At 45.6% G+C, this 15,526-nt stretch overlaps 1 protein-coding gene across 2 annotated transcripts in view; it reads right to left on the bottom strand.

Annotated features, from left to right (window-relative positions):
• FBXW8 (F-box and WD repeat domain containing 8) overlaps positions 1-9,636 on the bottom strand; it is a 65,047-nt gene extending 55,411 nt beyond the window's left edge. For both annotated transcript variants that reach the window (XM_035098286.3, XM_060269290.2), the window contains exons 1-2: positions 9,210-9,636; positions 6,639-6,743 (exon numbers count right to left, since the gene is read on the bottom strand). In XM_035098286.3, the coding sequence (XP_034954177.2) occupies positions 6,639-6,743; positions 9,210-9,560 (456 nt within the window). In that variant the 5' untranslated portion in view covers positions 9,561-9,636. The remainder of the gene's footprint in view (positions 1-6,638; positions 6,744-9,209) is intronic.
• Positions 9,637-15,526: the final 5,890 nt, after the last annotated feature.

The following is a 15,526-nucleotide window of genomic DNA, read 5'->3' as shown; positions in this document are numbered from 1 at the left end:
CGCCCGCTCCACCTGCCGCCACACCCGCAGCCGCTCCTCTTCCTCTTCCCGCAGTTCTGCAGCTTCCTCCTCCTCTGCTGCTTCTCCTGTGATGTAACTGCGCAACTGGGTGATGTAATTGCCCAGAAGGGTGACGTAATTGCCCATCATTACATGCGAGAAGCACACAGTCTTCTCTTTGCAGAGTCGATTGTCCTAGTATGTTCCCTGCACCCATCCATGGAGACTGATATCCAGCTGTAGCCTTCCCCTGGCAGGTTGAGCTTCAAGGCCCACAGAGATGGTAAGGATAACTAACATGACTCAACAATAGGCCCATTGATCACTGGGACTTTGCCCACCATGTGCCTGGGTTGGATTGCTTCAGGCTCCAGCGGCTCACAAGAACCTGTTAGTCCATCTTGTTCAGCATGGCCAACAATGACTGGCAGCGGTTCTGAAGGGTTGCAGAAAGGGGACATTCCTAGTCCTTACTGGAGGTGATGGGGATTAAACCTGGGACCTTTAGCATCCAAAGCAGGTGCTCAAACCAATGGGTTATGACCCTTTCTTGAATGACTGAACAGTCTTCAGAAAAAAAGGAAAGGGGGGGGGAGTCTTCAGGGAAAACTTAAGAAATAGGATAATTTATTACCATGAATTCCTTTTCTCTGTGTGCTAGAAGAAACTCCAAGACATCACAGTCGCCCGATGGCACCCCATAGCACAAATACCGAGAGACACAAAAAAACCCCCAAACCACACTCTTCCAATGCTGCTCTCTGGACTGGGTCATGTAAGTAACAGAGCCCCAAAATCCCATCCCACGTAGTCGGTCCAGGAGGATACGGCAGTCAACAATATTAAATAGCCACAGAAAGCTTGAGAAGGACCAAGATCAGCCCCGGTTGTCCCATTAATAGAGGCCATCCCCAGCAGGGTGACCAAGACCAACTCGGTCCCATGGCCCGGACTAAAGTCAGATTAAAATGGCTCTGGATATTCCATATAATCCAAAAATGCCTACAGTTGTCCCAGTCTTCTCCACCGCGTATGCGATGCACTCAGAAGTTGGTGACAATGATTTATTTATTTGCTTTCTTGTTCTCAGTGTGATGCAGCAGCTAAAAAAGCCAATGCAGTTCTGGGCTGCATCAATAGGAGTATAGCATCTAGATCAAGGGAAGTAATAGTACCACTGTATTCTGCTCTGGTCAGACCTCACCTGGAGTACTGTGTCCAGTTCTGGGCACCGCAGTTCAAGAAGGATACTGACAAGCTGGAACGTGTCCAGAAGAGGGCAACCAAAATGGTCAAAGGCCTGGAAACGATGCCTTATGAGGAACGGCTTAGGGAGCTGGGTATCTTTAGCCTGGAGAAGAGAAGGTTAAGGTGTGATATGATAGCCATGTTCAAATATATAAAAGGATGTCGTATAGAGGAGGGAGAAAGGTTGTTTTCTGCTGCTCCAGAGAAGCGGACACGGAGCAATGGATTCAAACTACATGAAAGAAGATTCCACCTAAACATTAGGAATAACTTCCTGACAGTAAGAGCTGTTTGGCAGTGGAATTTGCTACCAAGGAGTGTGGTGGAGTCTCCTTCTTTGGAGGTCTTTAAGCAGAGGCTTGACAGGCATATGTCAAGAATGCTTTGATGGTGTTTCCTGCTCGGCAGGGGGTTGAACTGGATGGCCCTTGTGGTCTCTTCCCAACTCTATGATTCTATGATTCTTTAAAATCAATGTCTGCTCATTGGCTCTCAGTCAAACCTAACTCACAGGGTTGTTTTGGGGAATGAATGAGGAGGTGGAAAGGCATGTGCACCACCTTGAGTTCCTTGGAGAAAAATGTGGGATATAAATGCAATTATTATTATTATTTGTTTTGTGTTATGGATTGGACATGGTACGAGTATTTTGCTATGTGAATCACTTGACTTTTTTTTTTTTACTACTCATAATGTGTGTAAACCGCTTTGAGGTCTTTCAGGCAGTAAAGCAGTCTATAAATGGAAGTAGCAATTGTTGTTGTTGTTTAGTCGTTTAGTCGTGTCCGACTCTTCGTGACCCCATGGACCAGAGAACGTCAGGCACTCCTGTCTTCCACTGTGTCCCGCAGTTTGGTCAAACTCATTCATGTTCGTAGCTTCGAGAACACTGTCCAACCATCTTGTCCTCTGTCGTCCCCTTCTCCTTGTGCCCTCAATCTTTCCCAACATCAGGGTATTTTCCAGGGAATTTTCTCTTCTCATGAGGGGGCCAAAGTATTGGAGCCTCAGCTTCAGGATCTGTCCTTCCAGTGAGCGGAAGTAGCAATAAATCATGTTAAACTCTTCTCTGCTCTCCATTTTAGCTAAATCGAGCATCTGCTGACATTGGTAAGGCTTCTGAACAAGAGAGAGAAGTAAACGCAACGAAGATTTGCCAGCCTCAAAATGAAGATGGGGTAGGGAAGGAAGGAAGGAAGGAAGGAAGGAAGGAAGGAAGGAAGGAAGGAAGGAAGGAAGGAAGGGAAGGAAGAGAGGGGTAGAAAACAAAAGCCAAGGCTTGCCAACATAGAAAGCATTTCTAGCACCATTGCCAAATCTAAGTTAAAACATTGCTTTAGAAAGCATACACGCTCCTAAGTGGATTCTCGGGTTCCAAGAGGTCCTTTTAACACTCATGGAGGGAAAAAAGCAAAACAAAAACATTATCCCACTGTGATTTTAATCAGATTACTTGTAGCCCCACTAGCCTTATAAACCTGGGTTTTTCCAAGGAGGGGCCGTATGACCAGACACCCCCATTAATGCACCAGGAACTGGCACTGCCAAGCCTAGTAAAAGCTCCGCTGAGCGAGGCACAGCTGCAAGAAACCGCTAATAAAAAGTGTATCGAGCATCCTGCTTTACAAGCGTTGCTCCCATTTAAAGCACGGGCAAACACACACACAGCATTTGGCTCGAGCTCAAACTTCCTAGCTCAGCATGAGTTAAGGGTACAGGTGAGCAACTGGATGCCAAAAGATTTTTTAAAAAGAAGAAAAAAAGACTTCCCACTACCTAAAAGAGATAGGAAGAGAGAAAGAAATATCGCCCTTGATTTTATTGGTACAGATGCCTGTCTGCTGAAAGCTAAGCTGAGCCACTCAAAAGCATCTTAATATATATATATAAAAAATCTGTGAACAGTGTTAGAAACTGAGATATGAAAGCTAGGAGCTAAATGGCAGCTGAAACCTAGGTTATGGGCGCAACAACAGAATGTCTAGTTGCACTTTTTAATAACAAGAATACAAAGCTGAAAATGAATGAACTGCATCTAAAATATTATGTTCATTTTTCACATAGTCTAGTCCTTCCCCTGCCCATCCCTCTAATATTCTTAAGACGGTCTCTTCTCCAGACTTCAGAGAGGAGCTAGAAGTGGGGGGAAGAAAAAGGTTCTCCTTTCCTTCCACTCTGCAGTTTTAATCTGAAATCTTAGGCGCAGTACTGTGCCTAGAGTTCAGAAACTGCTCACGCAAATGAAATTCCCTGTCGCAAAACATGCCTACAACAATGGGAGTTTCAAACACTGTGAGTGAGTTCTTTCCCAGGTTTCCACTGAATCTTACCAGCAAAATATCCAAGAGCTAAATACAAATATGCAAGAAATTTGTGTTATATAATCTCACATACGTAGCATATATAGTAGTTATTTTAGTGATTAACTGAATCCTAAAAGGGAACCAGAGCATGCTTGAGTGGAGTGCCGTTTGATGCTTTTATACTTTCATGAGGAAGGGCTACGGCTCAGTGACAGAGTATCTCCTTTACATGCAGGAGGTCCCAGGTTCAATCCTCAGCATCTCCAGGCAGGACTGGAAGGAGGACCTCCTATCTAAAACCTGGGAGAGTCGCTGCCAGTCAGTGTAGATAATACTGAGCTAGCTGGAACAATGACCTAAATTAGTATAAACCATTTAGACAGTCTAACCCAGTGGACAAATTCTCTGTGACCAAGTTGTATACAATAGTTTCCTTCTGGCCACTGAAAATGATTCATTGGGTCAAAACATGTCTGGTCCTTGACATGTTTCATTATCATCTGCTGGTCATATTAGGACTCTGACCTGAGTAGACAAATCAATTTGTTGCCATAGTTGAGCAATTTTGTTGACATTCCAACCTTTTAACGTTAAATTAAAGTTAAATTAATTAAATTTAAATTTCATTTTCCTATTTTATTTAGAAGGATCCAGGTCTTTTACTCTTACCCAACTTAAAACATCTCTTTCGAGCTCGCATTGCTCACAACGCCAGTTCACACTAACCAATGTGACTTCGCTGACTCTCAAACTGCTCTGCCGCCCATAAGAATCACAATAATGGCAATAATAGTAATAACAAATGCTAACAGAACAACAGCTGTGAGAAGCAGCATGGCATTCCATTTAACAGAAGAGGTCTTCCATCATTCAGCCAAAAAATAAAATCAAAAGCACCGGGAGGAAAATGAAAACGGTCTTTATTTTTTATGGCTTTGCTTTTTACTTGATCGCTTTAGAAGCTGACTAAAAGCTTTGGCCATCCATCTTGCTCCAAAAGCCTTGTAAAGCACACAGAACACAGCTGCTCAGCTGCCTCCTAAATATCCTGGGACTGCTTCTCAAGAATGGCTTCAGAAGCCCACCATTTGCTTAATGTCAAGAAGAGAGCATAATAAAAAGCAGTTTCATATATATATATATATATATATATATATATATATATATATATAGTGGGAGAAAAGAGTCAAGGCCAGTTTATTGCACCAAGCAATTGGCCTGGACAACTTTGGGGTACAATTTCTGTGTAAAATCTCCATTGCAGGCGTTACAACAGAGTGATTTGAAAGGAAGGAATGACCTGGCGCAACAAAACCCTTACACGAAAAACGTCTATTGCCTGCTTTTAGAAGTCCCCAATGCTAACTGCTCAAATCTTTCCATTTCTTCTGCCCGGGAGTTTCTTTGCAGTGAAAGCATACCACTCTGTCCTTTGAGTCAAAAACGGGTGAAAATCTTCCAATAAAAACCCCCAGATGATTTCCTGATCAGAAGAGGTTGTTTAACGCAAGCCAGGAGGAGGGAGCTTTTTCAGCACTCCCTCGTTGGCAAGCCTTCGGGGAAACATGCCAGAGGTGGGGAGGGCCAGAAGCAAAAATGGCTGGAGCAACAGATGGGACTTTTACTTCTGTACATTGGGCTACATTTCAGCTGTGCAGAAGTCAGAGGTTTCTATACCACCCACATACACTGACCCTTTGATGAGCTTATGAAGTAGTCATCGATCCCAACCCAAATTCTTAAAAAATGTCAAAGTCAAGAAATACCTATGTGCAATCTTTTTTTTTAAGCAATAAAGCAGCAAGGTTTGAGAACATTGTTGTACTACGGAAACTTCAGACTAAGTACAGAGTAAGGCTGGGCGATATCTGGCTTTCAACAGCACAACAGATCACCAGCTAAACACTGCAAAATACCAATATATCACAATGTGAGAAATAAAAACGGAAATATGTAGAGGCGAGGTTCCGAACTTTTTGAAAAACTATGAATTGTAAAACTTATTTCCCACTCCTAAGCCTTCCAAGTATGTTTCCGAGCACAATTCAAAGTGTTGGTGCTGACTTTTAAAGCCCAGTATATATGAAGAAGCATCTCTACTCCAATAGCTTAGCCCAGACACTGAGGGTCTTCTGCTGATTCCCTCACTGCGAGAAGCGAAGTTACAGGGAACCAGGCAGAGGGCCTTCTCGGTAGTGGTGCTCGCCCTGTGGAACACCCTCCCATCAGATGTCAAGGAGATAAAGAATTACACAACTTTTAGAAGACATCTGAAGGCAGCCCTGTATCAGGAGGTTTTTAATGCTTGATGGAACCCCAGCCAGATGGGCAGGACATAAATAAAAATAAAAATAAAATTATTATTATTATTATTATTATTATTGACACACACAACCAACCAGGTATTTATTCATCCCCAGCAGAGACCCATCACTCCTAGGGGGCCAATATTGACTGCTTTGGGGAACCTGTTAAATGTTTTATGTCAATATTTTCTCACTTTCTAAAGAGTGTTCCTGAAATTTCTTCTCTCTAGCCCAGGCATCCCCAAACTGTGGCCCTCCAGATGTTTTGGCCTACAACTCCCATGATCCCTAGCTAAAAGAGGACCAGTGGTCGGGGAAGATGGGAACTGTAGTCCAAAACATCTGGAGGGCCGAAGTTTGGGGATGCCTGTTCTAGCCTCTCAGTTCTTTTTGTAACTTAGCACCTCTTTCCATCAGTATCTGGTTCACTTTGGTCTCAAAAGTTTCTTCCCCACCCCCCACCCCCGCAGCCAATCCTGGGAGCTCCACGTAGCTCAGGAAGTGGTCATGAAGCAGTCAAGGTGTCAGTGGCTGGGAGATGGGGACTGTCAAAGTGTTGCCAGAGTGCTCCAGCTTCCCAGCAAAACAGAGAGATGCAGCCTCTCTCTGCTCAGACATGATGGAGGACTAGATTTGAAATTGCAATAACAAATGTAGATAATACTGCAGAGCATTATTACCACTCAGTTGGGCAGAACCCACTGATCCCAATGGTGTTTACTTCCAAGTAGTACATTCAGAAAGGACGCGAGAAGCACCAGCAAACCTGGCAAAGACTTACTTGAGCGCATCTCCCCAGTTCCGTCCTGCCGAGGAACTGAAATATTTTTAACGCCAGTTCATAAGGCAGCTGAACGTCAAAGAAGGGAACTTCGTTTATTTCATTCTGAAAAGCAGTCAGAAAAAGTGGGAGACAGGAGTTAAAATAAAATACTGTACTGTATTGCTATTTATTTCACATCCTAGAAGGAACAGGGAAGAGGCACAAGTGGCCGATCTGCTTTTTTGCATGTACGAGCCCACAGTCTTCATTCTGATAAAGAATCTTACAAAGAATTGGTGTAGAACAGGAGCCCTTAACTTTTGGGGACCCAGGGGCTGTGGGCACAGTAAAGTACCCATTTTACAGAAGGAAAACTGGCAAAGCACAGAGCCTGCAACTATCCCAAACACAGCTACATGCATAGGGTTGTAACCAATGTTAATCAGAGCAGACTTATTGAAAATAACTGGCCTAAGCTAGCCTTGACTAAGGCACACACCAAAACAAAATAGTCAAAAACGCAGACAACAGCAACATGGACAACAACCACTAATAAAAAAATTGTGCAAATTCTCAAACAGTGCCAAAAAAACTCATAAAAAGAAAGAATTGGGAGGGGCAAGGAAGCTCAGCAGCCCCCAGAAGGGTGTCTAAGAGCATGCTGTGTCCCCAGGTATACAAGCTGCCTTATACCATCTGTACCCAATCCCAACCCTACTCAGAATGGACCCACTGATGTTAATGGCCATGACAAAGGTCCATTCATTTCAATGGTTCTACTCTGAGTAGAACTAATTTGGATACAACCCTATATGTCCCCCTAACTCAACAGTGCCAGCTCTGCCTGGAAGCAGCTCTTTTCCACCCCCTGCTACTGATGCTTTTACTTGGGGATTGAACAAGGCTTGAAGCCATCCTGTTCCAAACCTGGTAACCATCGTTTCTCAGTTCAGATGGAACCAGAAACTATGGCTAACTGACAACTTAGGGGTTTAATGGAAGTAATGCTAAGAAGACAGAGGGTGCATGTGTGTGAACAAAGTTTGCTCAGCTCCGTATTTAGTCAGCTGACATGTGAGCATCCAGACAAGATCACTCTCCGAGCACAAAATTATCGTTCAGCTCCATACATGAAATGGAAAGACAAGTGTGCAGAGAAACAGGCTACCTCTCATTTAGCCCTTAGACCTGATTCAGAAGGGAGCCCAGGAAGGCAGAAGAAAAGGACTATTCAAAATAGCTCCTCTTAGGCTGCCTCTACCAAACACACATCCTGCCCCAGAGAAGGCCATTAGATGAAGCATCCTATTCCTTCAATTTGAGGGAAGAAATCCTTAAAGTAATGCACAATTATCTCTTCACCTTTACAGGCTGTTTTGAGTACTAAATAACCCATCATGAAAAAGCATACAGAGCACATTAAAAGAAAAAAAATCCCCTTGCAAAACTAGCTGTAGCTTTTATCAGGAATCCAAAAGACAAACATCGCCATCCGCTCCCTGGAGACACACATTTACACACCAGTGCGCTAATGGAGCTCTGGTTTACTAAATGGATTAATTTACTGCCATCAGAAATTTAATCTGTGCTTTTAAAACAAAAAAACAAAACAAAACAACGCAATTAACCAGAAGGGAGAGGAACAAGCTTCTTCTAACCTTTGTATTAACTGAAAGTTTTAAGATTAGCAAGACAGACAGAGATGCAGGAAGAAGTTTTAAATTTCTTGTTGCATACCATAGCAATGGACACTCTGCTGAGGGGCAGTATATAAGGGTTGTATCCAACAAGATCATTGTGTGTGTGCAGAACAACTTTTGAGTGCAATGGAACTTCCTGTCTCTCTCTCTCTACACACACACACACACACACACACATCCCCAAATCTTGTCTGCGGGAATGGTTAATTTGGTTAATAGCTGTACACAACTCTCCCATATTTGGAGATACAGTACTGCAAGCTCATCTCTAACTTGTTTTTTGCAGAATTTGTAACATATAATTCTTATTATTCAAAAAGTGAACTCCTATTCACCTGGAGGAAGCCTAAATAATAACTCATTCTCAAATTGTCCCCCTTAAAAATAAAACTGCCCCATGTTGGGAACTAAGGGACTAGATGGCCCTCAGGATCCCTTCCAAACCCTACGATTCTATGATCCTCTGCATGCAAAACCTTCTGGCGGTTCCCTCACTGTGAGAGGTTCCCTCACTGTGAGAAGTGAAATTACAGGGAACCAGGCAGAGGGTCTTCTCGGTGGTGGCGCCCGCCCTGTGGAACGCCCTCCCATCAGATGTCAAAGAAATAAACAACTATCTGACTTTTAGAATACATCAGAAGGGAGCCCTTTTTAGGGAAGCTTTTAATATTTGATGAATTGTTGCATTTTAATATTTTGCTGGAAGCCGCTCAGAGTGGCTAGGGAAACCCAGCCAGATGAGCGAGGTATAAATACTGTAATAAATTTTATTATTATTATAAATTATAAATAAAAGCATAACGCTTCCCCCTGACCTGTAGCCACTAGTGGTAAAAAACCAAACAAACTCAATACTGCTTTTAATCCTACTCCTCGTTCCTTCCCGTACCAAGTCCAGGATGAGCTGCTCCAAAAGGTCCTCCTTTCCTCCTCCTCGAGCCTCGGCGGCGGCGGCGGCACCTCCCAGATCACAGTCCGCCGCGGTGGGGCTGCGGGAAGGCCTCTGAGGCGGCGGCGGCGGCATCAGCGGCGGCTGCTCCTCCTCCGGCTCCAACCGAGCGACGCCTCCGCAGCAGCCCCAGCTCCGCACGGGCTCCGGAGCCCCGCCATCCCCGCCGCGCCGCCTTTTCCGGTCGCCTCTGCCCGCCGGCCCTCTGCTGCTCTTCCTGCGGCCCTCCGGAGTCAGCTCTGCCCGCCAGCGGCGGCGGAAAAGCTCCAGCTCGGCCGCTCCGTCGTCCATAGCAACCCGAACAGAGACACCGGGCTCTGACGGGGTTGACACCGGAGCCGGCCACTTCCGGTTTCTAGGTCCGCTGGCGATAGCAGCCCGGGCGGAAACTGAGGCTGCCCGTTCCGGGGTTCCGCCGCGTCGTCGGGGAGCAGCGCGCTCGGCCAATCAGCGAAGGCAGCGCCGGCGGAGAAGGCGGGAGCAGCTCCGCGTTCCACGGAAAGCCGGTGCGGATAGATTCCTCTGCAAACCGCGCTCTGTTACGGCACATTCTCTCCGCGCAGAAACGTATAGATAATAAAGCAGCAGCGGTGCATTTCATGCCACTCCGGTAGCCGCCAAGCAGCTTATTATGGCATTCTCCGCTTACCCGACTCCTCGCAAATATCTGGAAAAACCAGTCTTAACATTTCTTCTTGTGAACATAACATCCCATGCCAGTGTTGTAAACAAAATCTGCCCTTATAGAGTCGTTTGTAGGTTCTCCATCGGTAGGAGAAATAACAGAAGCCAACCAGAGAATATTGAGAAGCAAAGCAGCTAGTAAGCCTGATCTTTATTGAACTGTTGCAACAGGGTTCTCCCTTACAGGCAGGAGAAAGGAGGAGGATCCAGAGCAAAGGTGTGACTGTCCTTATAGACATTTTGAAATTCCCTGCCCTGGAGCTCAAGACCACCCCTCCATACATCATACACAGGGCCGTCTTAAGCATATCTGGCGCCGTGGTGCGAATATCCCTCTGCCCCCCCCCCCACGTTTCACAGCATATGTCTGGCGAGCGCGGCGCCCCCCTGGCGGCCCGGTGCCCTGGCGCATTGCACCATCCAGCCTTGCCTTAGGGCTGGCCCTGATCATACATACATCACAGAAGGGATGTAGCCCAAGACCACCCCCCAGATACATCATACCTAGGTAAAGGTAAAGGGACCATTAGGTCCAGTCGTGACCGACTCTGGGGTTGTGGCGCTCATCTCGCGTTATTGGCCGAGGGAGCCGGCATACAGATTCCAGGTCATGTGTCCAGCATGACAAAGCCACTTCTGGCAAACCAGAGCAGCACACGGAAATGCCGTTTACCTTCCCGCTGGAGCGGTACCTATTTATCTACTTGCACTTCGACGTGCTTTCGAACTTCTAGGTTGGCAGGAGCTGGGGTCGAGCAACGGGACTCACCCCGTCGCAGGAATTCGAAACACCAACCTTCTGATTGGCAAACCCTTGGCTCAGTGGTTTAATCCACAGCGCCACCTGCGTCCTACATACCTACATCATACCTACATCACATAAAAGGCGGTCTACAACAGAAATTTGAATGTTGTTGTTTTTCCTGTCTGCCAGGGTATCTGATACAGTAATGCCTTATCTGTTTGCCTTTCCTGGTAGTCTGGCCATTCCTTTGAGATGGTTATTACTTAATTCCTGAGACAATGGGAATGTTTCTTTCACCTACCTCCTTGCAGAGAAACACTTGGTCAGCTTGGGAGTGAAAATGGTTTCAGGACTATCTCCCTGTACTGTTTCAGACATGGTTTATATATTTATGCACGTGTTTGCCTTGTACAGTCATACCTCGGGCTGTGTCCCCTGCGGGTTGCGTTTTTCTGGGTTGTGAACGCGGCGGACCCAGAAAGGTTTGCTTCCGGGTTCCGCCACACATGCAAAACACTGCTAGGGTTGCATACTTTTCGGGGTGCAAATGACACTCCAGAACGGATCGGGTCCGCAACCCGAGGTACCACTGTACATTTATGAACATTTATTATATAGCTAAGACCTTAAAATTCTTATAACAATTGCCTTCGTTTGGTTCCATTTAATTATTTAGTTATGAAGGGCAGCCCTGTTTAGGGGAGTTTCTAATGTTTGATGTTTTATTCTGTTTTTAATCTGTTGGGAGCCGTCCCAGAGTGGCTGGGGAAACCCAGCCAGATAGGTGGGGTATTATTATTATTATTACTACTACTACTACTACTACTACTACTACTATTAATAATTGTCTCATGAAGTTCCATTTTGTTATTTGGGTTACATTCACAGCTTTGTTTTTTTCAGCCACTGGAACTGGGTGAATGAATTCCTATGCCCCACAAATAACCCAGAGATACATTTTAAATAAAAGCGCACATTCTACTCAAGCAAAAACACTAGGCAGGCCCCACAAATAACCCAGAGATACATTATAAATAAAAGGACACATTCTACTCATGTGAAAACACTCTGATTCCCAGACTGTCTGCGGGCCGGATTTAGAAGGCGATTGGGCCAGATCTGGCCCCCGGGCCTTAGTTTGCCTACCCATGCAGGTTAGCTATCCATAACCTATGGGTATTCCACACCAGATCCCAAGAGATCACAAATCCCTGCCCTGTAATGTATTTCACCTTTAATTTAAACCAACTCACAGCTCTCTCCCCTTAGCTTTCTGCCTTTTTCTTCCTCTCTCTCTCTCTCTCCCCCCCCAATTGCAAAAGTCATTCCCCCCCCCTTCACACACAATCTGCCAAGTTCTCACCTCTCACTCACCCCAGCAGGTGAATTGCCCATTCAGGGAGACCAACCACAGTTATTAAAGAAACATTAACATTCGCTTGTCAAATCTCTTTTCTCTAATTGGGCAACACTTTCAAGGCCAAACCGTAGTGAGAAGCCCATCAGGAGCAACCAGAACAGCAACCTCAGGTTCAGAATTAAATGGAGGATTTGCGGGAAGAGGGTTCATTTCACACATCACAGGAAATGAAGGGCCCCACACAAAAAATAATGGTGTAGATGTGTGCTTTGTTAAATCTGAACAGGAGCCAAATAAGCAGCAGACACTGGGCCAGGAACCCAGGCTCCCAGATAACGTGTTCCCAGTAAAATTCATCCCATAGGAGCAGGGCCAGATTTAGATGAAGAGAGGCTCTAGGCTACTCCACTTGTGAGGCCCCTCCGCATCCTCCACCCTCACAACTAGAAGAAAATGGAAGAGTGTTATAAACAAAATTGAGTGAAGCCAAGGATGATGACGGGTATTTAAAATTCTGCAATTCACAATTTCTCCTCTAAAGGACATAAGATATTATTGTTAAATACCATGGTGATTTTTAAAAAATGCATAAAATTAACACTGAAAAACTTCTGCAATAACTGAACTTTGTGCACCTTTCGTGGCCTGGGCAGGCCTGGAATTAGTTCCCATGTCTTGTTCCTCTCTAAGGAATCAAGTTCAGCCTTCAATGCAATTTAACCATGGGCAGGACTGGGCAGGCTGGGTCTTCCTGTTATATACCTGCTGGGATTTGCAAGGCATCTGACCCTCACCTGAATCTCATAGCTGTCCTGATGAGTGCTTTGGTCTGCCAACCAGATACAGGGCACTCTACTATTCAAATTAGGCCCCAGTGTTTTTTGTTACAATCCCCTTCTCAATTAAGTAATACATTTTAATCTAGAATTTAAATTCTCAAAACTTTCTTATTTGTTAATTTCAGCAAGTAAACTACTGCTCTCACTTCATTACAAACAGTATTTCTACCACACTTGAGCAAACCTGCTCCTCTTCCTTTCACAGATATTCTGTTGCCATTTGCAACTGTAGCTGCCTCTGGTTAGTTATTATTTAACTCTTGGGGAAAATAATTAGCATCACACGTCATGTGCATGGAAGTTGCTGAACCAATTAACCAACAAGAAGAATTACTGTTAATAGCACCAGTTTTCCTGTAACTTGATATTCCTGGATAGTTTTGATGAACGGCAAAAGCATTTTTAGTTTGCTTTATGTTGCCACCCTGGAACTTTTATTTATTAGTGCCACTTTGTTTTGTACGATTCCTTGCAAATGAAGGGAAACAACTTTTCTGCTTGTATAAGTTGATAGTATAATTTTGGTTACTGAGGACAAACAAGATTGTACAAAAACAAGATTGGGTGCAGGCCTGGCCAGGACATAGGCGTCCTGACTGTGACAAAGGTGACCTGTGTGCTTGCTTGCTTGCTTAACAGCTGTTGGGAACTTCAAGGCCCCTCCGCTCCCTTCTTATGGTCTTTGTACAGGACCTGGAGACTCCAATAGAGAGCATTCCATGTCAAGAAGGCGGGCAAGTGGGCACCCTATCAAATGACAGGGCAGGAGTTACACGGAGCAGGGCCTTTTCACTGGTGGTGCCTATTGTATGCCTTGCTCTTCCCAGACCTGCTCTTTTTTGGTCTGTGTTTTGGAGCTTTATAATTTAGGAAGACTTCGGAAGAACTGGTTGACAAGTCTTATAAATTGCTGACGTATGAGCGGATTTTATTTGCTGCTATTCAGGGCTTCTGGTGCACCAGGGTTTACACCAGCGTAACAGAGTTGGCCAGGATGCCAGAAGGTATACAATTTATGAGCTTTCTCCATTATCTGCACAGCAAGGGGTGTTCAGTCAACAGCGCAAAGGCTGAGCTGAAGCGTTCCCTGCTGGTTACCTGCTTTCAGCAGTAGGGGTAGTACCCAACTGGTTAGCTGTCAGATTCTAGAGCTCCCTATTGGTGGCTCTTAGGCAATTCACAAAATACAAAGTCCATTCATAAAACACAGTGTTCATTCATAAAGCAGTAACACAAATCTCCATTGCTTCAAATTGAGTGTATATTTCAGTGGTTGAATGTACAGGTTTATGGCCATGCTGTAGTGAATAAAAGGTGGCTGGGCTCATTGCCTCAGAGTTTGGGGGGAGGAGGAAGAAGTGACAAAACTTATTTCCGATAAGTGCCCCACTTTATTTCCATAACAAGTCCTCGAGTCTGTGACACCAGGGACCTAGAAGGTGCAGGGCTTGTCAGTCCAACCCCTGCACAGTCTCATCAGGGCTGACCTTAAGGCAATTGGAGCAATTGGGCCCCATGGGCCACTCCTAAGGCCCCCCCCAGGGCAATCTAGATGGATTTTATTTATATCTATAAGATTTTGCAGACTTTGGCTGTGAACTGGGGCCCTACAAAAAAAAATTCAAGTTGTGCCCCACTGCTTCAAATTGGGCCCCACTGGCTAGCCCTGAGTCTCATAGTTATTGGGCCTGAGTTGCCCAGCCCTTGCTTGAAGTCCTGGGTTTGCAATTTTGGGAGAGGGGAGACTGCGGCACTGGAGAGCGGGCAGGCTAGTGAGACCCCCTAGATTTAGAGCCCTGAGTTGTCCTGCCCTCACATGAAGTATTGGGTTTGCAATTTTGGGAGAGGTGAGACTGCCCACTGGGGAGCGGGAGGGCTGGCGAGGCCCCCTAGATTTAGAAACCCTAGGCTTCAGTCTACTTAAGGTAAAAGGTAAAGGGGCCCCTGACCATCAGGTCCAGTCGTGTCTGACTCTGGGGTTGCGCCGCTCATCTCACTCTATAGGCCGAGGGAGCCGGCGTTTGTCCGCAGACAGCTTCCGGGTCATGTGGCCAGCATGACAAAGCTGCTTCTGGCGAACCAGAGCAGCGCACAGAAACGCAGTTTACCTTCCCACCGGAGCGGTCCCTATTTATCGACTTGCACTTTGACATGCTTTTGAACTGCTACGGTAGGTTGGCAGGAGCTGGAACCGAGCAACGGGAGCTCACCCCGTTGCAGGGATTCGAACCGCCGACCTTCTGATCAGAAATCCAGCGCTGCGTAGGAGCATAGGAAGCTGCCTTATACTGAATCAGACCATTGGTCTGTCTAGCTCAGTACTGTCTACACTGACTGACAGTGCCTCTCCAGCACGCAGGCTGAGGACACTAGTTTGGAACGTTGAAGTCCTGAATGGAAACATTTTAGTCCAATAATCCTGAAACTTGCTCCATGGGGAGCTCTCCGTGGTGCTGAACTTCAGCAGCCTAATTTCTGCTTCGCACTGGAACAGAGGAAGCTGCCTCATTCTAAGTCAGACCAAGGACACATTCAGTTTAATATTGTCTGTGCTGACTGGCAACGGCTCTCCAGGATCTCAAAGGCTCTCTGCCAGTCCTACCTGGAGATGCCAGGGATATGTTGTAAA

Source organism: Zootoca vivipara, chromosome 16, assembly GCF_965207765.1.
Source record: "Zootoca vivipara chromosome 16, rZooViv2.hap1.1, whole genome shotgun sequence".
Lineage (NCBI taxonomy): Eukaryota > Metazoa > Chordata > Lepidosauria > Squamata > Lacertidae > Zootoca > Zootoca vivipara.
The sequence above is the reverse complement of the archived record's forward strand: the minus strand, read 5'-3'. Positions and strand labels throughout refer to the sequence as shown.